Below are 22,232 nucleotides of genomic sequence, written 5' to 3'. Positions count from 1 at the left end.
TTTTATTATCTATAGTACCTTTTATGAAGATATCGTTTCCTTCCATATCTCTTTTAATTAGATCAGTTTTTACTTCTTCTTTGTCTGATATCATGATTACAACCCCTGCTATTTTTACTTTTTACTTGCTCTATTCACTGAACCACAAAACTGCCCCTTACTTTGATTTTTAAAAGGATTTTTCCCATTATCCTGCTTCAGTTACCTCCCCCTTCCTTCAGAACTGCCTCCTAAATGACCCTCCAGAACTAAGAATCTCCAACCTTTATGTTATCACTCTGTTGCCTAGCAATAAGATAACTTAAGGCCACTTAAGTTATTTGAGACTTGGGATTGTACAGGTGCAAACAAGCGAGAAGTAAACAGTGAGCTTGTAGAAATCAGAGAAAATGCTGCAGCTCATTGTGATATCAGCCAACGTTCAGCCCCCTCAAATTCCCCCACCCAGTTTCTGTGTGACTGTATACTTCAGAGGTAAGAGCCAGGATCCTAGAAATTAGAAGGGAACAAGAGTTAAAAACAATATTTATTCATTCATTCATTTGACAGCAATTTACTGATTTCTTATCATTCAGGCCAATCCTACAAACATTTAAGTGCATTGCCTTTGAATACAATGATTAAATAGTCCTACCCTCAAAGAGCATAGTTCTATTGTGTTTGGGGGGGGAGGGGCAGAATGAGGAGGGAGAATATACAACATAAAAATTGAATGTTCTTAACCTTTTCTGTATCATGGAGCCATTTAGCAGTCTGGGGAATTCCCTGAATCTCTCTTAAGAATAATTGTTTAATGTTTCCCTTAATACTAATAGAGTTTCATTAAGCAATGTTCCTTCTGGAGTTGTATCTGTCAAAGAATCTCATATTATTGTTAAGGTCTGGGATTTCACCCACCACCAAGGAAGACCCGTGGACAATGCAATCAGGCAAAGAAAGGGTCTTTTATTGAACTAGTACACACTAGTGAGAACTCAGCCAAAAGAGTTCCTCCTTCCCTCCTGAAGACTCAGTCTTAAATACTCTTCAGCATGTATAGCCCTTCTCCCTTCCTCCTTCTAGTCCGTTATCTGTTGCATATCCTTGTTGGAATGTTGCCGGTATGTATGGCTCCCCTCAGCCCTCATCTGCTACGTACTGTTCTTGGTACCTTGACATTTTCATGTCACAGGGTCTTTTCGGCTCTTTCTTATCTGGTGCCCAGTGCAGCTGGGATCTTGGCATATTTGTGGCTTTGAATTTCCAAGGCTAGGCAGCTCCCTGTTTAGGCCTTCCTGAACTTCCAAGGCTGGGCAATTTCCTGCTCTGGCCTCCCTCATTATCTTTTTTTTAATATAAAATAATTTTATTTTTAGCTATTTGTACTACAAAGCAAAACCCAGATCATATCAATTATTAGATAATAAAATTCATCGTCCTTTTGGAAGGAGTGACTCAGAAGTGATAAAAATAGTGCTTTTGAATATTACTACCTCTGGAGAAAAATAAATTGGTTGTCAAAGGCAATAAGTTAAAAATAAATTAAAATGTAAGAATCTCAGACTATCTTAACAGATGCATGATAAAGGATCCCTTCAAGTCTGCCCTTTATTCATTGAGTCAAAAATGTTCTCATTTATTTTGTCAGGTCTTGTGATTTCAATGGGGGAAGAAATTCCTGGTATGGAAACTTCCTTTACTGAGGCACAGAAAATTACACCTTCTGTTATTCATAGGCTTAGAGAATTATTGGGGGCATTGAGATGTCAAATAATTTGCCCATGGTAACAAAGCTGATAAATGTCAGTCAGCACCTGAACCCATAAATATCAAGGCTCTCTTTACCTCTGTCTCATTACCAAGTCTTAATTAAGAAATGACCTCATATACTTACTAACCATGGGACCCTAAGCAAGACACTTACTCTTGTGAATCTTAAAAACTACTCAGACCATACTTTAGAAGATTTTGTTTAGCTATTTCCTTGTTGTAACAATGGAGATACTTGTTGGATGCTAAACAACAACAATCAACAAATAATTAACATTTATACATCAAAATTTATAAAGTGCTTTCCTCACAGCAGTCTTGTGAGATAGATAGAGCAAATATTACTATCCTTATTTTACGAAGGAGAGAACTAAAGCTCTGAGCAGTTTGTAAATTTTAAAAATTTATATTCAATACTCCAAATATTATATTTAATAATATTTATTAATATTTAACTTGAAGCAAAAGGAAACTAAAAAGCTAGAGAAACAGGGAGAGCTCACCCAGTCTCACAAGTGAAAAAGAGGATGAGGGAGGCGTTACCCAAAACTTATATACAATAACGTAAAAGACCCATGTAAACAGAAAAAGAAAAGGAATTTTGGGATGAGGGAAGAATTCTGAGAGATGAAGTCCAAAGGATACAAAATTTCCACTTATACAAGTTGAATGGTTTACCTTGGGTCCCATAGAGAATAAGTTTCAGAAATGGGATTCCAACCCAGATTCCTGATTCCAGATCAATTGCTATATATGTTATGCATGGCCTTTCAACAAACACATATTTCCTATTCTCAATACCTTTTCCACTTGAATGACTGTCAAGATGTGATCTTCTGTGGAAAATTGATGGTGAATATCTTTGAGTTTTCATTCATGTTAGTATTAAGTATCCCTCAGTACATTTATCATCCTTATTAAGATATTTTTTAGAAATGGCTGAGTAGGCATGGGCATTGAATGTTGCTTTTGGACATTATTTTGGGGGTCAATAATACCATCCAAATGATTTATTTATTCCAATTGATATCATCCTGTTCTTTGAGATAGCTTAAAAATTAATCTCAGGGGCAGCTAGGTAGTATAGTGGATAGAGCACGAGAGGTCTGAAGCCAAGAAGACCTGAGCTCAAATCTGGCCTCAGAGACTTCCTAGCTGTGTGACCTGGGCTATATCTGATCATAGGCACAGCAGCAACCCACATTCATAGTCTCCCGCTTCTCCACCAAGAAGAGGGAGAGATATTTTATCATCTGTACTCTGGGACCAAGAACAGTGGTAAGTGCTGGGAAATAGGGGTCAAATGGCTTGCCCCAGGTTACACAACTAGGAAGTGGCTGAGGTCAGATTTGAACCTAGGACTTCCCATCTCTAGTTCTAGTTCTCTATCCCCTGATTCACCTAGCTGCCCCTCAGTTGTTTTTAAGCATTGTTTTCATTAACATTATTTTAGTCATCGTGTATATTGTTCTCTTAGTTCTACTTGCTTTGCCCTACAACAGCTAACACAATTCTTTCCATGTTTTCTGAAGTCTTTGTAGGATTTGTTCAGTTCTTCCCTGCCTGGCTCCATGGTAGTATACTCATAGAAGGTAGGCTAATGTACATTTATCAATTGATCATTCACAGACAGCCAGGGCACTAAATCTGTGGTGACTGACATTGATGCCAGGGCTCCTTTAATGTCATTTCCTTGCTACTAGTCAAGGTATGGAGAAGAGCCAGGAAGAGGAAGAATAAGTGGGGAAAAGCCAAGTTTCTCAAAGGAAACAAAGAACATACATCAGACCATACCTGAGAGGATAAACGTGTTAAGGCTTTTGAGCCTCAGGCATAGAGATTAATCAACTATCATTTCTCCTTTATTTGGTCTCTCCTTCCAGATGTCAAGAAGAAAACTCGAGTTATAAAAGATGACAATAACCCCACGTGGAATGAGGTACTTAATCACCAAAGGACAAGGAAGAACTCCAACTCCAGGAGCCTGGAGAGTCAAAGGCAGGGTAGTCATGGTGGTAGTTGGTGCTCTTGGAGATCCTAGAAGTGTGTGTATGGGGGAGGGGGGGGGAGAGTGTCAATTTTCTTTGCCCAAAGATCAGTAGAACTTAACCTCATAATATACCTAGCCATTCACCAGATAGATATGCTATAAATTTTGTGTCGTCCACAGGAGCAGGCTACTTAGTTCTCAGCTAACCACCTCAGGCTATTCCAACTTGAGTATAAATTCTGGTAGGGAAATCAGAGGCCCACCACTGGTCCTTAATATTGAAATAGCAGAATCTACAATACCCCAAAGACACACAGTAACCATGTTTGCCATGTACTGAGCCTATATCAGCATAAACTCCCTGTTTGGAGCCTCTGTCTTTCTCTCTGGTCCTGGAATATGGGTATATCCCAAAGACAAGTCCAAATGTATAGTCCAGCTGCTTCTTAGAAACCATAATGCAAGACTTCCCACCTTCTCTTCTTCCTTTCCTCCCACTCTTCTTCCCTCTCTGAGACAACAAGCAATCTATATGTGCCATCATGTAAAAATTTTTTCCATGTTAGTCATTTTGTGGAAGAGATTTCAAACCAAAAAAGTAGAAAGAAAATGAAATATAGTATGTTTTGGTCTTCATTCAGACTCAATCAGTTCTTTCTCAGAGGGCAGATGGCTTTTTTCATCATGAGTCTCTGGAATTGTGTTGGATCACTGCATTGCTGAGAATAACTCGGTCATTCACAGTTGTTCCTCAAAAAATATTGCTTCCACTGTGTACAATGTTCTTCTGGTTCTGCTTCCTTCACTTTGCATCAGTTCATGTAAGTTGGTTCAGATCCTGCTTGTCATTTCTTATAGCACAATAATATTCCATCAGAATCATATACCACAACTTGTTCAGCCACTCCCAACTTGATGTACAATTCTTCAATTTCCAATTCTTTGTCACACAAAAAGAGTGGCAATAAATATTTTTGTACAAATAGGTCCTTTTCCTTTTTTTTTAATCTCTCTGGTATACAGACATAGTAATGATGTTGTATGCCCAGTTTTAGAAACCTTCAAGCACAGTTTCAAACTGCTCTACAGAATGGTGGATCATATTGCAACTTCATCAATAGTGCATTTGTGTCCCAATTTTTCCACATCCCCTCCAACATTGATCATTTTCCTTTTCTGTCATATTAACCAACCTAATAGGTGTGATATGGTATTTCAGAGTTGTTTAAATTTGCATTTCTCTAATCGAGTGATTTAGAACATTTTTTTCATATGACTATAGGTGGCTTTGGGTTCTTCATATGAAAATTGTTTGTTCATATTTTAGAATCAATACTGTGTATTGGTTTCAGGGCAGAAGTGCAGTTAGGGGTAGGCAATGGGCATTATGTGACTTGCCCAAGATCACACAGTTAGGAAGTGTCTGAGGCCAGATCTGAACTTAGGAGCCCCCCTCTCTAGGCCTGGCTCTCAATCTACTGAGCTACCCAGCTGCCCCCTTGTTCATATCCTTTGACCATTGCAGAATGACTTTTATTTTTTATAAATTTGACTTAGTTCTCTATGTATTTGAGAAATTAGGCCTTTATCAGAAATACCTGCTATAAAGAAAAAAAAATTTTTTTTGCAGCTTTCTGCTTTCCTTCTAATTTTTCTTGCATTTGTTTGGTTTGTAACAAAAACTTTCATTTTAATATAATAAAAATTAACAATTTTGACATTTGCTATCTCTTGTTTGGTCCTAAATCCTTCCCTTATTCATAGTTCTAATAGGCAAACTATTCCATGCTCCTTTAATTTGCTTATGGTATCACCCTTTATGTTTAGGTCATGCACCCATGTTAACCTTATCTTGGTATATGGTCTATTCCCAGGTTCTGCCATACCATTTTTCAATTTTCCCAACAGTTTTTGTTGCATGATGAGTTCTTATCCCAAAAGCTTGGATCATTTGTTTTATCAAACACTAAATTATAATGGTCATTTATTAAGTTATGTAAACTTGACCTATTTCAGTGATTCACCACTCTTTTACTTAGTATTGGGTTGTTTTAATGATTCCTGCTCTGTAATATAGTTTGAGATCTGGTATTCCTATGGCATCTTCATATTTTTTCCCCCACATATTCCATTGATATTCTTTGCTTTTTGTTCTTCCAGATTAACTTTACTAGTATTTTTTCTTGCTTCATGAAATAATTTTTGGGCAGATTGATTGGTATGACACTGAAAAAGTAGATTACTTTAGGTTAAACTGTCATTTTTATTATATTTGCTCAACCTATCCATGAACAATGAATATTTTTTCCAGTTGTTTAGAACTGATTTTTTGTTTGAAAAGTGTTATGTAATTAAATTCATACAGTTCCTAAGTTTGCCTTGGCAAGTAAACACCCAAGTATTTTATTTTATCTATTGCCAATTTAAATGAAATTTATTTTTCTCTCTCTTGCTGCTGGGTTTTGTTGGTAACATATAGAAATGTTGATAATTTATGTGGCTTTATTTTATATACTAGCTTTATTAAAGTCTTATCTACTTCACTAATTTTAATTTATTTAACTATACCATCATATCAGATACTTTTGTTTCTTCTATGCCTATTTGTAAACCTTAAAATTTCATAGACTTATGAATGTTAAAAATTTTACTCCACATTGAGGAATCCTCCAATTCCCTACTTGAAATAATTCCCTATCAGATAGTGAGAACTCTACTTGAATGTGAAAACTCCTTGCTATGGGAGTATCCCTATTCCACCCCTACTTAAGAATGCTTTAGGGCAGAAAACTCCTTGCTATTGGAGGACCTTGCCCATACTTAAGACTGCTTTAGGGCAGAAAACTCCTTGCTAAACAATGAAAGTACTTGAAAACCATACTTATAAAGGAAAGGAGTTCTTTGAGCCATGCCTGTTTTTGGAATTGATACAATGGAATGCTAGGTGCCTATAAAGGTGGGGCAACTTGTAAACTACTTAAACCTAAAAGGTGAAAACTTACTCAGAGGTTTTCTCTTAATGAAATTAGTTGACACAGCAGCATTTTTTTTCTGACTTACTAAAGAGATTAATCTACTCAGCTGTGAATTCAAAATGGGCTATCTTTTGGAAAACATCTACAGTGATTGGTAGATGGAAGAACTTAGGGGAGGTGACATAGGAGATTTTGCCCTTAAAAATAAGAGCTCAGAGAAGAGCTGGGAGGTCATTCTGAAACATTCAGATTGAGGAGGTCAATTCTGAAACATTCAGATTGAGAAGGACTCATTCTGAAACATTTAGATTGAGGAAGGACTGATTCTGAAACATTCAGATGGAGGAGGGAGCTAGTGAAAGCAGCTGAGATGATGCTGGTCTGGTGTCACTAGAATCCTTGCTTAGGCAGACCTTGTAGTGAGTGTTAAAAGACTGACTGACTGATCTCTCTCTCTTAAGACTCAGGTCTAGGCCAGTTTGGCTTAAGGCCCTTCATACTTATTTCCTTTTTCTCTCTTTCTCTCTTTTCTTTGATTCCACATTTGTATTAATTAAAATCTCTATAAACCCAGTTGACTTGGGTATTTGAATAATTGGGAATATTTCCCTGGTGACCACCTTATATTTGATTTAAAAACCAAGACACTGTAGTGAAACATATTTCTGTGGTCAAATTTACTCACCCTCTCTAATATCTATCACAATTTATATCTTCCACCATTTTAACTCACTACAGTTTAAGGCCTTCAACCATTTTAAATCTAACATATTCTAATTTCTTCAATTTCTTTTTCTTCTTATTGCTACAGCTAGCATTTCTAGTTCAATATTGAATCATAGCAGTGATAATGATCATCCTTGCTTCACTCTTGATCTCATTGGGAGGGCTTCTAGGTTGTCCTCATAACAAATAATGTTTGCTGATGATTTTAGATAGATACTATTTACCATTTTTAGGAAAGCTCCATTTATTCCTATGTCCTCTTGTGTTTTTAATAGAATTGGGTTTGCATTTGTGAAAAGCTTTTTCTGTGTCTACTGATATAATCATATGATTTTGGGGGGTGTTTTTATTATGGATATGGTCAATTATGCTTAAAGTTTCCCTAATATAGAACTAGTCCTGAATTCCTACTATAAATCCTACCTTGTCATAGGGTATGATCCTTGTTATATATTGCTATAATGTCCTTGCTAGTATTTAATTTAAAGTTTTTTTTTTATCAATATTCATTAGGAAAATTGGTTTATAGTTTTCTTTCTCTGTTTTTTATCTACTTGGCTGAAGTATCAAAGCATGTTTATGTCATAAGAAGAATATAGTAGGATACTTTTTTTCATTATTTTTTCAAATAGTTTATATTAGGACTAATTATTCCTTAATTTTTCCGGTACAATTCACTTGTGAATTCATCTAGGCCTGAAAATTTTTTCTTATGGAGTTCTCTGATAGCTTGTTCAATTTCTTTTTCTAAAATGGGATTGTTTAAATATTCCATTTTCTCTTGTATTAATCTGGACAGTTTATATTTTTGTAAATATTTATCCATTTTACTTACATTAATAAATTTATTGGTGTAAAATTGGGTAAAAAAACTCCTAAAAGTTCTTTTAATTTCCTCTTTAATGGTGGTGAATTTACCCTTTTCATTTTTGATACTGGCAATTTGACTTTATTCTTTCTTTTTTTTATTAAGTTAGCCTATATCTATTTTATTGATTTTTTTAATAAAACTGAATTTTAGCCTTATTTGTTTAATAGTTTTCTTACCTTCAATTTTATTGATCAAACCTTTGATTTTCAAGATTCCAATTTATCATTTAATTAGACAATTTTAATTTGTTCTTTTTCTAATTTTTTTAGTTGCATGTCCAATTTTGATCTGTTTTTCCTCTAATTTATTGCTGTGAACATTTAGAAATATAAATTTCCCCCTGAATATTATTTGGCTGTATCCCACATATTTTGGTATGTTGTCTTACTGTTGTCACTCTCTTCAATGAAATTACAGATTGGTTCTAAGATACGGTTGGTTTTGGGTTGTTTTTTTTTTTTTTGGTTTGGCATTATATCTTTTCATATTTATTTATTTGTTCTAATTCTTTAGAATTCATTGTTTAGTTTCCAATTAATCCTTAATTCTTCTTTCTATGACCCTTTATTGAATATGATTTTAATTGCATTGTGATCTGAAAAAGATGCATCTAATATTTCTCCTTTTTTGTGTTTGTAAGGTTTGTATGCCCTAATACATAATTTTTGTGTAGGTGCCATGTATTACTGAAAAAAAGTTATATTCTTTTCTATTCCCTTTCAGTTTTCTCCAGAGGGCTATGATATCTAATTTTTCTAAAATTCTATTTAACTTCTTTCTTATTTTTTGGTTAGCTTTATCTAGTTCTGAGAAGGAAAAGTTGAGATCCTGAACTGGTATAGTTTTTGTTATGAGCATGGAAGGATACCCTTTTGGGTTCGGGGAAGGATGCCTTTTGCAAGCATGCAATGACTCCAAAACTTAGCTTAAAAACAAAAAGAGATTTATTAATTTAGAGAGTAATGTTGAGAGTGGCCAGGAGGATAGCAAGGTAGAACAGCAAGATGGGGAGCAGTTCCCTGGGAGGACAGCATGAAAGGAAAGGCTGTTCCCCCATGGGGACAGCATGGATGGAGAGGCTGTCCCCCAGACAACATCAGTTCTGAGGATTTTATACATTCTTCACAACAGTTAGTCACTCAGGCATGAGGTGGGGTGATCATACTAGGGTCTGCCTGGGGACATAAAGATTCCTTAGTTTTAGGGGACAAACAGATATCTGATAGGATCGAGGTGTGGTCTGAAGGCGCATCTTTCTGTCCATCTAGAGGACGATCAAAGGAAGGTAGTCATCTCAGGACCCTAGAGGGGTCATTGGATATTTTTAGTCTCAGAGTCAGGAAAAACAACAAGGGAGTTCCCTTGATAATAGTTTGCCTGGGTTTCTGGGGTACAGTCCCCATGTCAATTTTTATTGTCTATTTCCTCATGTCAGTCTTTTAACTTATCCTCAAAATTTGGATGCATACATGTGTTAACTTGGAAAAAACACATAACAATTAGTCAGAAAAATCCCTCTTTAATCAAGGAAAGGGGGTTCAGTGTAATAGTAGACCTCAACACATAGCTGCGTACTAACAACGACACGGGTCTAAGGATTGAACTCTGGATGCTCTGGACACTGATCCCTGGGAGAGTCAACCACACTAGATTGACAACTCCAAAGAACAAAAGAATTTGGGGAACCTATATACCATTTGGGGGAAATCCAGGGGCAGGGAAAGATGATTGATATACTACAAAAAATATAGCTACAAAGAAAATAGGAGTGTTCAAACTATACTGACAGAATACAATCAAGCTTGGGGAAAGAATCATAGCTAGAGGCTAGGGTCTAAGGGAAGGGGCTGTTTACAATGGATACTAAAGGATGGTCCCTGCCCAGGAGTGTGAAGATTTCCCTTCATCTTCTTGGGAAAGGGTCTCTGATACAATAGTGAAGACTACCTAAGACAAAAAGGGAATTTAGCATATGTTTAGTCCCACCTAACTAGAATTGTTATTGACCTTAGGGTCCATTATTCAGTCTGAAACTACTAACCTCAGATTCCCTTCAGGGTGGATTCTCACAGGAACAAGGAGTAAGTACAAGCTTTGGGGTCTCCAACTTGTAAGCTAGTCCTAAAACTTGGGGTTCATCAGATCTTACTAAGCTACAAACTTGGGGTTTCTAGATTCCATACTGACACATGTTTAGCATTGATTTTACTTCATTGTCTATGGTACCTTTTAGCAAGACATAATTTCCTTCCTTATCTCTTTTAATTAGATCTATTTTTGCTTTTTATGAGATCATGATTGCTGCTTCTGCTTTTTTTACTTTGACTTTGATTCTGTTCCATCCCTTTAACTTTACTCTGTGTGTGTCTCTCCACTTCAAATGTGTTGATTGTGAAAGCACATTGTTAGATTCTGTTTTTTCATTCATTTTGCTATCCACTTCCATTTTATGGATGAGCTCATCCAATTTACATTTACAGTTATGATAATTAACTGTGTATTTCCTTCATCTTCCATTTATCCTGATTCTTCTTTTTCCTCTCTCCTTTTGTGATCTTTTTTTGATTGTGGCTTTCAAGTAGTCCAATAATTTTTAAATTTTTCTCCTTGATCTATTTTTTCATGTTAGTTGTTTTTCCAATGAAAAATTTCACATTTTCTTCTATTTTTTTCATTCTTTTTTTGTTTGTTTCTTGATATCTCATGGAGTAATTAGCTTCTATTTGTCCAATTTCAATTTTTAAGAAATTATTTTCTTCAGTGAGTTTTTATACTTCCTTTTAAAGAAGTTGTGTTCTTCAGTGAATTTTTATATTTCTTCCCATTTTTTTGTACTTCCTTTACCAAGCAGCTGGCTCTTAATTATTTTCTCATATTACTCCCATTCCTTTTCCCAATTTTTTTTTCTAAATTTCTTATTTTATTAGAGTTTCTAAAGTAAGAGCTAAATAGTTAGGGGTAAGGGAAGGAGGGAATGGTGGATGGCAAGAAGGCAGTTGGCTGGATGGTTGATTGAGATGTGAAGAATGGTCTAGGTAATATAATTTAGGCTATTGTCCTTGTAAATCTGGTGACCTGGAAGTTTCAGCAGCAAGGGAGATGGCAAGAAGATGTCAAAAATGGACACCTAACTAGTATGTAAAACATAACTAGAAAATATTAATTTTCATTTTGCTCCCCCACAGACCCTAATCTGGCATATAAGTCCATATTACTTGGAAGAAGATGCCTTCCTGCAAGTCATCCTCCGAGATATGAGCCTTGTCAAAAATGAAAGGTGGGAGAATCAACAAAGGGAGGTCCTTAACTGGCAACAAGTACAGCAGATATGGTATCCCCACCTCACCCAACCCCAACTCAAGAAAGTGTCACTAGAAAAATACATGACAAGGGCCTAAAGGGATCCCAAAATACCAAATGGAGTAGTGGGTACTCACATTCTGGTGGGTATCCTGGAATTCCCATGAGCCAGACATCCCTTAACTAAATTCTAGAATCTAGATCATAACTCAGCCTTAATAGTGATATGGTCTCTGAGGTTCTTTTCTTCCATCTCCTTCCAATGAAAGTAGGAGTTTTCTAACCATATCTGTTTTCCTCATCCCCAGGACTTTTGGTATCTGCACTATATTCCTCAGGACACTGGCAGAAAACCCAGATGAGTCCCTGGTCCTAAATGAGTTGCCCCTGGTCAGCCGTACTATAAATCCTACAAAAGTGAGTAAGGGAATAAGGACTTATAGTGGAGTTGCTTTGAGAGGGGAGAAGGAATTATAGGTAATATACGTGTGCATTGAGTAGTGGAAGATAAAGTAGAAGGTTGCCTTTTTCAGGGAATAAGGTTTCCTGCAGATTATCTAAAACTGAATACCTCCAAGAAGAAAGATTCTTCTCCTGTCTAAGAGTTGTTGAGAAATGATAGTATAACCCAGAGCTCAAGTCTAGGAATTTGCATGTTAACTTTCCTCATTGATGGAGAAGTAAACTCAATCTTTTTTAAGGTAGGCTATTGCCACACTGTCAAAACTTTGAACATCAGACATCTCTTGGCATTCAGATCTTAGAAAGTACTTCATATTCTATATCCCAGATCAGTGCTATGACTATCATGGGGTTACCTGGGCATTGGAAATTTATAGGGCACAAAAATTTAACACATGCATTCCAGCTACAGAAACAACTAAGTGAAAATAACAAATATTTCCCCTTCTTTGCAGAGGCAAGAGACCAGTATATGAAATATTACATGTGCTGTCAAACACATAAATGTGTTGTTTGGTTGTGCTTTCTTTCTCTTTGTTTTTTATTACATTGGTTGGCTCTCTGGGTAGGAGAGGCATATATTTAGAAATGGAAATGATCAAAGAGGGGACAGCTGGGTGGCTCAGTGGATTGAGAGTCAGGCCTAGAGAAGGGAGTCCTAGGTTCAAATCTGGCCTCAGACACTTCTCAGCTATGTGACCCTGGGCAAGTCACTTAAACTCCATTGCCTAGCCCTTACCACTCTTCTGCCTTGGAGCCAATACACAGTATTGACTTGACTCCAAGATGGAAGGTAAGGGTTTAAAAAAAAAAGAAATGATCAAAGAACAAAAGATATTCCTAAAATATATTTTTAAAATATAGTTAAAATAAGTTATCAAATAGTGGTTATTATGAAAACATACCATTTGTGAGCTGCTGCTAATTACTGTGGTAGCTAGTAACTGATAAAAGTAATTCAATGGATTCAAATCCCACCACTGATACTAGTTATGTGACCCTGTCTCAGTTTTCTAAATATCCTATCTTAAAATGACTTGCAGAGAATAGCTAGGTGGCTCAGTGGATAGAGAGCCAAGCCTAGAGAGAGGAGAGGTCCTGGGTTCAGATCTGGCCTCAGCCACTTCCTAGCTCTGTGACCCTACATAAGTCACTTAATTCCAATTGCTTAGTCCTTATCTCTCTTCTGCCTTGGGATGGATATTTAGAATTGATTCTAAGACAGAAGGTAAGGGTATAATAAACAAATAAAAATTCAAAAAAGACTTGGATATACTTCTCCACTTGATGAGTATGACATGCAAATACCTCCCATTCAGCTAAATTTAATTCTTACAGTATTTTTTTGGGGGGAGTCCTATATTTTTATTCTAACCATAAAATAAATAAAAGGGGGATTTATACTTATAGTAAGAGAACAGACATAAATCATTGCATATGTAACTGCAGGTCTTGATTATATAGTTTCTTTTTCTTAAGCATATGATAAGTTCTCCTGGAACTTTCAAAGCTATCCTGCTTGTCAGTGCTTCTTTTTGAACTTCCTTCTGTTCTCTTCTCTACATTTTAACAAAAGTTGTTGATGACCACCTTTCTTGTCCTTTTCTTCCTTTTCTTTCTTCTTCTTTTTTTTTTACAAGTCTACCCCTCTCCCATTTTACCTAGGCTACCATCATTTGAAAAGAAAAAGAAAAACCAAGCCCTTGAAGCAAATATACATAAAGAAGCAACAAATTCCCTCATTGGCTGAACCTGAAAATATGTCCTATTTTGCATCTTGGTTCTCTCACCTCCTGCTCAGGAGATAGGAAGCATGCTTCCTCCTTAGGCCCATGGAATCATAGATGGTCATTGCACTGATCAGAGTTCTCAAATCTTTCAAAGTTGTTTTTCCTTATAACATTTATTCTTATATAAACACTTGTAGTTTTCATATTTCATATATATATATATATCACAGATTACAAGGTTTCCTAGGAACACTTTCCTTCCCTCCAGCTGGCCCCAGGCACCAAAAATAGTACTGGGATTTTGTTCCTTTTCCTCCTTACTCATTCCTACCACCATCATCTAGATCCCTCAACTTTCTCCAACTTCCTATACAAACACTCTCTCCATTTGACCTCATTTGTACCCCCAGTGTCATGTCTTATTCCTAGATCACTACTAGTCCCATACAGAAGAAATCAGAGGTAAGCTCAATGGGGTAGTGCCAAGGTTAGACCAACTGAATTGGTGTCAGAAGCTTTACATTTTGCCCATAGTTCTGCTTGCTTTTCTTTTGCAGAGTACCATCACTTTACAAATAACCTACCTACCAGAAGGCAACCAAAATTTAGGTGAGCCACCATCCTGTCCTGTGACCATCTCCTTGAACCATGCCTCCTCTGCCCCTTGTACCCTAATTCAGTCCACAAGCATTGGGTCCTGACAGCTCACTTGATATTAAAGGGCTCTGTCTGAGGGCCTAAAATGTCTTCTGCTTATCCTTTGCCTCCAATTAGTATTCTCCAGGGAACTAAAAAACACCTAAGACACAGGAATATCAGTTTCTAGGCATACAAGGAGATTGGAAAAGGCTTCTGGGTTATGTGTGAAGAATTCTGGGTTCTGGGGGCAGCAGGGTAGCTCAGTGTAGTGAGAGCCAGGCCTAGAGATGGGAGGTCCTAGGTTCAAATCTGGCCTCAGCCACTTCCCAGCTATGTGACCCTGGGCAAGTCACTTGACCCCCATTGCCTAACCCTTACCACTCTTCTGCCTTGGAGCCAATACACAGTATTGACTCCAAGACAGAAGGTAAGGGTTTTAATAAAAAAAGAACGAAAGAATTCTGGGTTCTGCCACTTATAAAATAATCTGTGACCTTGTGGAAGTGTTTCTGCTTCTCTGGACCTCAGTTTCATCAGCTACAAAATGAGCATAGCACTAGGTTATCATCTCTAAGGCCTAAGGATCCTTTTCAGATATTCTTCCACCTTGGACAGTCACAGTGTGTGGTAGGGAAAGACACATAGAAATAGCAAATGTGCCTAAAGAAATGTGTGTTTGCTTGTTTAAGTTCTCCTACTTGTCTTTTCAGTGAGGAGAATTGAACCATAGATTTAGAGTTGGAAGGGGTCTTAGATGTCATGTAAGATTTCCCTTTTCCAAATGACTTAACAGAAACCAAGAGAGGGAAATTACTTGCCCAGAGTCACAGAACTTGTAAGTAGAAGGAGCTGGAGTTTTAACTCAGATTCTCTGACTCCAAATCCAGATGAAGAAAGGGTGTGAAAGCCTGATAACCTTTCAACTTTAACTTTTACCTCTGACATAATTCTAGAGAACAGAAAGTGGTTACAAGGAGAAGACAGCAAAATTCAAACATGAAAATACTGTGCAGAATACTATACCAATATCAGATTACTTACTGTCTTAAGGATGCAGGTAGAGAGGAATGGGGAAAATTTGGAACTCAAAATTAAAAAAAAAAAGAATGTTAAACATTGTTTTTACATGCAATTGGGGAAAAATTAAAAAAAACACATATATCGGCTATGGGGGGGGGGGAGGAAAAGAAAATGATCTATGTCTTTAACGAATAATGCTTGGAAATGATCAAATAAAATATATTTTTAAAAAATGAAATGGAAATGTAGTTTTAATATTAAAAATCATTCAATAAAAATTATAAGAAAAGCAAAAAAAACCACATATATAAAAAGAAAAGATTGTGCAGAGATGTTCAAAGGAGAAGGTAATTAGAGATAGTTAGAGAAAAGGGTTTGGTCATCTCTTCCCCCTTCCCTTTAGTGGTAGGTGCTCTTAATGGAGGGACTGACAAAAGAAGCTCCTCTTCCCTTCCCCAACCCACCTGCTGAGTTCTCTGTTTTCCCAGAAACTTGGGAAAAGTTTGGCATCACCTGTAAGGAGACTGAAAGGCCAGAAATTATGTTGGGTGATCACAGCGTGAGAAGGCCTCTGTTCTCCATGCCACAGGACTTCCAGGTAAGGAGACCACAGCTGTTTCTCCCAAGGCTCAAGATGAAACAGTTCCAGATTTTCTCAGTGAACCTCAGCTAACACTCCCTGGGTAGTGATGGGGAGGCTCTTGGCCCATATTTACAAAAGGCTACCTCTTCAGAGGATGCCCAGTGAGAACATGCTCAAGGATCAGAATAGCTGGCAGAGGGAGCTCCCAGATCCTGCTCTGAGTTCCTATGGAGCCCCAGAGCAAGTTTGCCCCCTTTATGAGCTATATCTAATGCCCAGAGAGTTCAGAAATATGCTAAGAAATTGTTCCCTACAGGTGGTTTGCAATTAAAGCTGTATAACAACATTGGGGGTGTTGGGGGGAAATCAATCATTTAAATATTTATTGATGATCAATTAACCCAAAAAGCATTTATTAAAGACCTTTGCTGTGCCCAGCACTCTGCTAGGCTCTGAGATTATAAAGGCAAAAATGAAATAATCCCTGTCCTCAAGGAGTTTACAATCTATAATTACAAAAATATATACTATAATATACAAATACATATACTATACAAAAATATATACAACATACAAATACACATACCATGCTACAATATACAAATATATACATATATACACACACATACATATACATACCCAAGCACACAAACTAAGTATATATGGTAATGGGAGGCACTACCCGCTAAAGGAACAGTGAAAGCTACATGTTGAAAGTAGCACTTGAATCAGGAATTTGAGAGTTTGAAGGGTCCTCAGTAACTGTATTTAATTCTTAAAGAATAAATTATGAATGTCCAAAGAGGGAGCTGAAAGGTAGAAATATGAAAGACAAAATTTGTATGAATATCTGTCTCCCAGAGGATGTCTTCTGTGATGCAGGGAATGTGGAGGCTTTGGGAGCCATCCAGTGGTCTCCCAAAGGGTGAGGACTTGATCCATCTAGATGTGATGATCCAGTTGAGTAATGGAGATGAGAAGCACTGTGTGCTGAGGTGTAAAGGTAATTTTAGGGTTGTGACTTAAAATCTAGAGTTAATTGGTTGCCAGGGAACCAGGGTTGCCAGGGAAAATTCCAAATAAAATACCCAAGTCAGTCTGGATATTTATGGTAATTTAATTAATATAATTTAAGGAGAAGAAGGGAAGAGGATATAGGATTCTCCTGCCTGGCCTGTGCCAGGGGGGAGTTCTAAAATCCCCACCTCTAGGTCTCTGAAGAAGATTAGAGGCTTCTAAGGGGATAAAGTTGGAAAAGTAAAGGAGGGAAACTCAGCCAGAAACTCACCACCGAACTGGACAATAGCTTGTAGCAACGGTAAGATGCCGAAAGGCCAGCATGCTGCTATCAGCCAATTCTCTGCGCAAAGGATGCCAGAGAGAGGAAGTGATCCAAATATATAGATCTTTCACCCTTGTGTCTTCTCCTATAAATTTTCACATCTATCAATCACATCAAATGCTTTTCTCCAGGACTGCCCATACTTTTAGTTCTCATCTTCTGTTGATTAGATTATATATTTAGAGTTACTTAACACTTCTTTGTTAAGTTCACCTTTTGTTAGTTACTTGACCTTTTTGTGATTAATTTAACCTTTATAGTCACTTAACATCTTTTTGCATTAAGATTCTTAAAATAGACTTAACTTAGAGTTCTAGCTTCACTATAAGGTAAGAATTAGGTACCTCCATTGTTCAATCAGGAGATTACAACTTTATCTTCCCCAAAAGTATGTCTAAGTAGGGTGGAGTAATTTAAAGTTCCCAAGACATTCCTGATTTTGTTAAACTAAGTATCTTCATTCTTACAATCAGGAAATGGCTAAATCCAATCTTCACACAGGCCCAGTGCATAGGCATCATGCAGTGTTCTGCCATAGCACTGAGGTGTGCTTATTATATAGGGTTTCAAGTACATACTTTGGCACACAATCAATTTTCTACATATGTTTCCATGGAACTTAACAATAAAATGCGTAGCCTAAGGAAATAGTCAACAATACATTATTGCTATAGATGAATTACATAGACAGGGTCATCTAGAGGTAAGTTCTCCCTGACCTAGAAGAATCATTGTTACTTTTGGTCAGCTTTCACAATCAATCACAATTACTTGGGAGATGGGTAACAAAACATTTCATAGCTAGGTACAACGTTAGAGGCAATTTAATGACAGACCAGATTTGGGGTTTTCCTCAATTCACAAGTTCTGTTTTTCTTGTGTCACTTTAAAGCACCTGGCAATGTTGCTTGGATTCTGTCCATAGACAGAATTCAGTGGAGTGTGTCTTGAAGGTGATTGATGTTCTTGGCTTGCCTGGCTTGTAATGGGAGTAAATGTGGCTCTATGAAGTAGGAAAGGAGGGGGGAAGATAATTGGCAATAATCTTTGGGCTTTAATTCTGTAAATGCAATCTTTTGGGGTAATAACCTAGGGGGATTAAAGATAAAATATATATGTATTGATCCTATAAGTATTTGCTCTCATATTATTTTTCCTGTATTGGGGAGGAAACAATAATCATAACAAATCCATTAGTAGGGAAAGTTGAAGAGAGAGAAGTCACAGAAAGGGGTTAGCAGGGGGAGGGTTATGTTCTTGGGGACTGCTTTGCAGTTTCCCATTGTGACTGTGTCAACCAGTGAGGGGTCTGTTGGCTCCCCACAGGGAGGAAAGAGGGGTTGCAGCACTTGTAGATAAATTCTATTCATAATAATTTTTTATATTTTCATTAAAATTTTTTTTAATTTAAAAAAGAAGTAATTGGGTGTAGGTTATAGTTGAGTAGGTTCTGGGGCACTTGTGTATAAATTCTATTCATAATAATTTTTAAAATTTTAATTAATTTTTTTTAATTAAAAAAAGTAATTAGGTGTAAGTTATAGTTGAGTAGGTTCTTTCCTGAAGTTGAATAGTGTCTTTCCTGTCATGCTAAATTTATGTTAAACTTTAACTTGTCAGCATGACTTGCATGACTATAGAAAGAAGCCTTCACCCTAAGCTTTGTAAGAATAATTTTAGGATTGTGACTTAAATCTAAATTAATTTTGGTCACCAGAGAAAATCCCCAATAAAATACCCAAGTCAGCTGGAAATTTATGATGATTTTAATTAATATAGAGGAAAGAAATTAAGGAGAAGAGAGAGAAGGAGGGTATAGGATTTCTCCCACCTGGCCTTTGCCAGGGGAAGTTCAAAGACCTCCACAACAAGGTCTCTGAAGATTAGAGGCTTTCTAAGAGGATAATGTTTGGAGCGTAAAGGAGAAAGAATCAGCCTAAACTCCAAGAGAGCTCAGTGAAGATGTCTCACCTGAACTAGGCTACTCAGCTTCTCCCATTATAGTATCAAGGAAAACTCACTGCCAAACCAATCAATAGCTACCACCATGCCAAGATGCCAGAATGCTTAGCACACTGCCGCCAGCTATCTCTTCACACAAAGAGGCCGAGAGAGGAAGTGACATGAAATATATAGATAGTTTTACATCACTTCCCTGCTTCTCACCTGTACCAATGGTAGCTTAAGCTTGACTTAGGACAGCCCAGGGATGTGTCAGCTGTTTCTGATTTGTCATTTGTTGGCACATGTCTATCATAGGCCATCCTCCTAGATACTTAATCCTTAAGTATGGGTGTAGACATTCCTGATTTTGTTAGACTAAGTAGGGTGGACTAATCTAAAGTTCACAATCTCCCCTGATGATGATTGGGAGACTAGTCTCCCCAATTGATCACTAAACATAATCATCCTGCACCTTCAAATTTTCTAACTGCAGGTGCATACATAATTTCACCTTCTAAGAGTAAATTACAATAGTTAGATAGAAGAGGGAAATAGAAGAAAGAGAGACAGCAAAATCAATGTTTACTGGGCACATTGACAAAAACAATTAGGGGGCAATCCCCTTTTGGCACAGGAGTATACATTCAAATAAATGTCCAATCAAACTTCAGTTCAATCAAACACCCCCAAAGTTTGTTCTGGATCTTCTTGATGTAGTGTAGGTTTTCTGGCATCTTTCTGCAACAGTTCATTCTCTGGATTTAGGAGTTAGCAAGCTTCTTTCCTTGAAGATCTTTCTCAAACAAAAATTTTAAATCTTGGATTTTTATTAAAATACAATCCTTAAAAATACAGCTTGAACATTTAAGCAGTGGAAAATAGCAGAGATATATTGAAAATCCTTCTATCCTCTGTCACTTCCTTCCCATGACCCATTCAAGATAGGCCTAGACAAGGGGCTATACCCAAGACCTAGTAAGCTCACTGTGCCAGATCACACCAGGACACATTGCTAGAGTGATATCATATGGACTGGAAAAAGGGCTGGTTGCCACATGCCCACCTTGCCATTTTGTGACAACGTGACTTAGGACATAATGAGAGTTTGGAATTCATCAATGAAATTAAACAATTTGTACTAATGCTGCCTGAACTGTCCAGGCACTTAAAGAGTGAGTAGGGCCTGATGGATATAAAAGCCATACTCTAGAAAACTAAAGCAAGTGTCTCAAACCATAAGGAAGGTCTGGGATCCTATTTCTTTCTTTCTTTTTTTTTTAAACCCTTACCTTCTGTCTTGGAGTCAATACTATGTATTGGCTCCAAAGCAGAAGAGTGGTAAGGGCTAGGCAATGGGGGTCAAATGACTTGCCCAGGGTCACACAGCTAGGAAGTGGCTGAAGCCGGATTTGAACCTAGGACCTCCTGTCTCTAGGCCTGGTTCTCAATCCACTGAGCTACCCAGCTGCCCCCGATCCTATTTCTTGAAAGGGGTTAGGGTCCTTTAATAAATAATTATTGGCTCAGTGTTCAACCTCAGTTGTTTCATTGCAGATTGAACAAATCTTTGCCTTTACAAACCCAATTTTGTACCTCAGAAGCTTATGGGAAGGGGCATGTGAATGTAAGACTTTGTTTATCTCTCAGATTTTCTTTTAATAGATTTAGCCCAGTGCTTTATAGTCTAGAAAGATTATTTTGGATCCTGATTCTGTAGTATAGTATACTGACTATCCCTCCTAATTTTGTATCATCTGCAAATATGATGAATATACCACCTATGTCTTTATCCAGGCCATTGCTAAAAATGTTAGGTGTCCCAGAATCAAACACAGGACCCTATGATACTCCACTAGAGACCTTTTGCCATTTTAACATTCACTATTTTTAACTCTTTGAATCTGGCCATCCAGCCAGTTCTGAGGCCATCTGATTGTATTATCCTCTACTCTTATCTATCTATCTTTCTCACAAGAATCACGTGAGATACTTTACTAAAATATTTGCTAAAATTTAGGTAAATGACATTCATAGGAGCCCCCTCTTCTACTAGTTTATTAATCCTACCAATAAAGGAAATGAGGTTAACTCTGGCATGACCTATTTTTTCTGAGGCCATCATGGTTCTTTAATCACTGACTGAGTTGGGCTTAGAAGGACACAATCAATTCTAGGGGAAGAAGGAAGGCATTCCAGGCATGGGGAACAGACTATACAAAAGCAGAGATACATGAGACAGAGTACCCAGCAGTGTGCCAGGCACCACTGGAAATACCAAGTGATAAATTATAATATATATTTTTAACTTGAAGGAATTTTAGAATATAAGCTCCTTTAGGGTTGACACTAATTTTTCCTTTCTTTTTATGAAAGGCATTTAACAAAATGTATGGCACATAAAAGCTTGTCGATTGATTGGTCTTAGAAATCATCTAGCTCTCATTTTGCATTGTGGCCCTGAGGTCAAGTGACTTAGCTGAGGTTACACAGGTAGATTCCCACATCTATAGATTCCACTGAACAACATCTCCCTATTTTTTAGGACTAAACAGTCTAATGGAGGAAACAAAATACACATCCTTGCATATATCAATAACAAAAAAGAAACAGAAAATCAACAATTTAGACTAAACAACAGGCAGCCACTGAAGAACAATGAACAAAGGAAGGACAAGATTAAAACTAGGCCTTGGGAAAATTAATCTGATCAAAGCCAGGAGAGAGTTGAGACTCCTGGGCAATTCAGATAGAATATCAGGAAGGTACCAGTGCACAACAGAATGGGCTCAGGATGAGGAGTTAGAAAATTTGAGTTTGATTCTCAATTCTATTGCTTTCTTTCTTAGTCACTTCTCTGAGCCTCGGTTACATCATCTGGGGTAAAATAAGAGAGCAAGTTAG

The 22,232-nt window shown here is 37.2% G+C and overlaps 1 protein-coding gene across 4 annotated transcripts in view; it reads left to right on the top strand.

Moving 5' to 3' along the window:
* Positions 1–283: 283 nt before the first annotated feature.
* The window catches only part of FER1L5 (fer-1 like family member 5), a 79,581-nt gene continuing 57,632 nt past the window's right edge, over positions 284–22,232 (top strand). For all 4 annotated transcript variants that reach the window (XM_056813068.1, XM_056813067.1, XM_016427875.2 and 1 more), the window contains exons 1-6: positions 284–474; positions 3,633–3,688; positions 11,497–11,588; positions 11,920–12,028; positions 14,361–14,412; positions 15,951–16,060. In XM_056813068.1, coding sequence (XP_056669046.1) covers positions 390–474; positions 3,633–3,688; positions 11,497–11,588; positions 11,920–12,028; positions 14,361–14,412; positions 15,951–16,060 — 504 coding nt within the window. In that variant the 5' untranslated portion in view covers positions 284–389. The remainder of the gene's footprint in view (positions 475–3,632; positions 3,689–11,496; positions 11,589–11,919; positions 12,029–14,360; positions 14,413–15,950; positions 16,061–22,232) is intronic.

Source organism: Monodelphis domestica, chromosome 1 (genome assembly GCF_027887165.1).
Source record: "Monodelphis domestica isolate mMonDom1 chromosome 1, mMonDom1.pri, whole genome shotgun sequence".
Classification (NCBI taxonomy): Eukaryota; Metazoa; Chordata; class Mammalia; order Didelphimorphia; family Didelphidae; genus Monodelphis; species Monodelphis domestica.
This window is presented reverse-complemented; position numbering and strand designations above follow the sequence as displayed.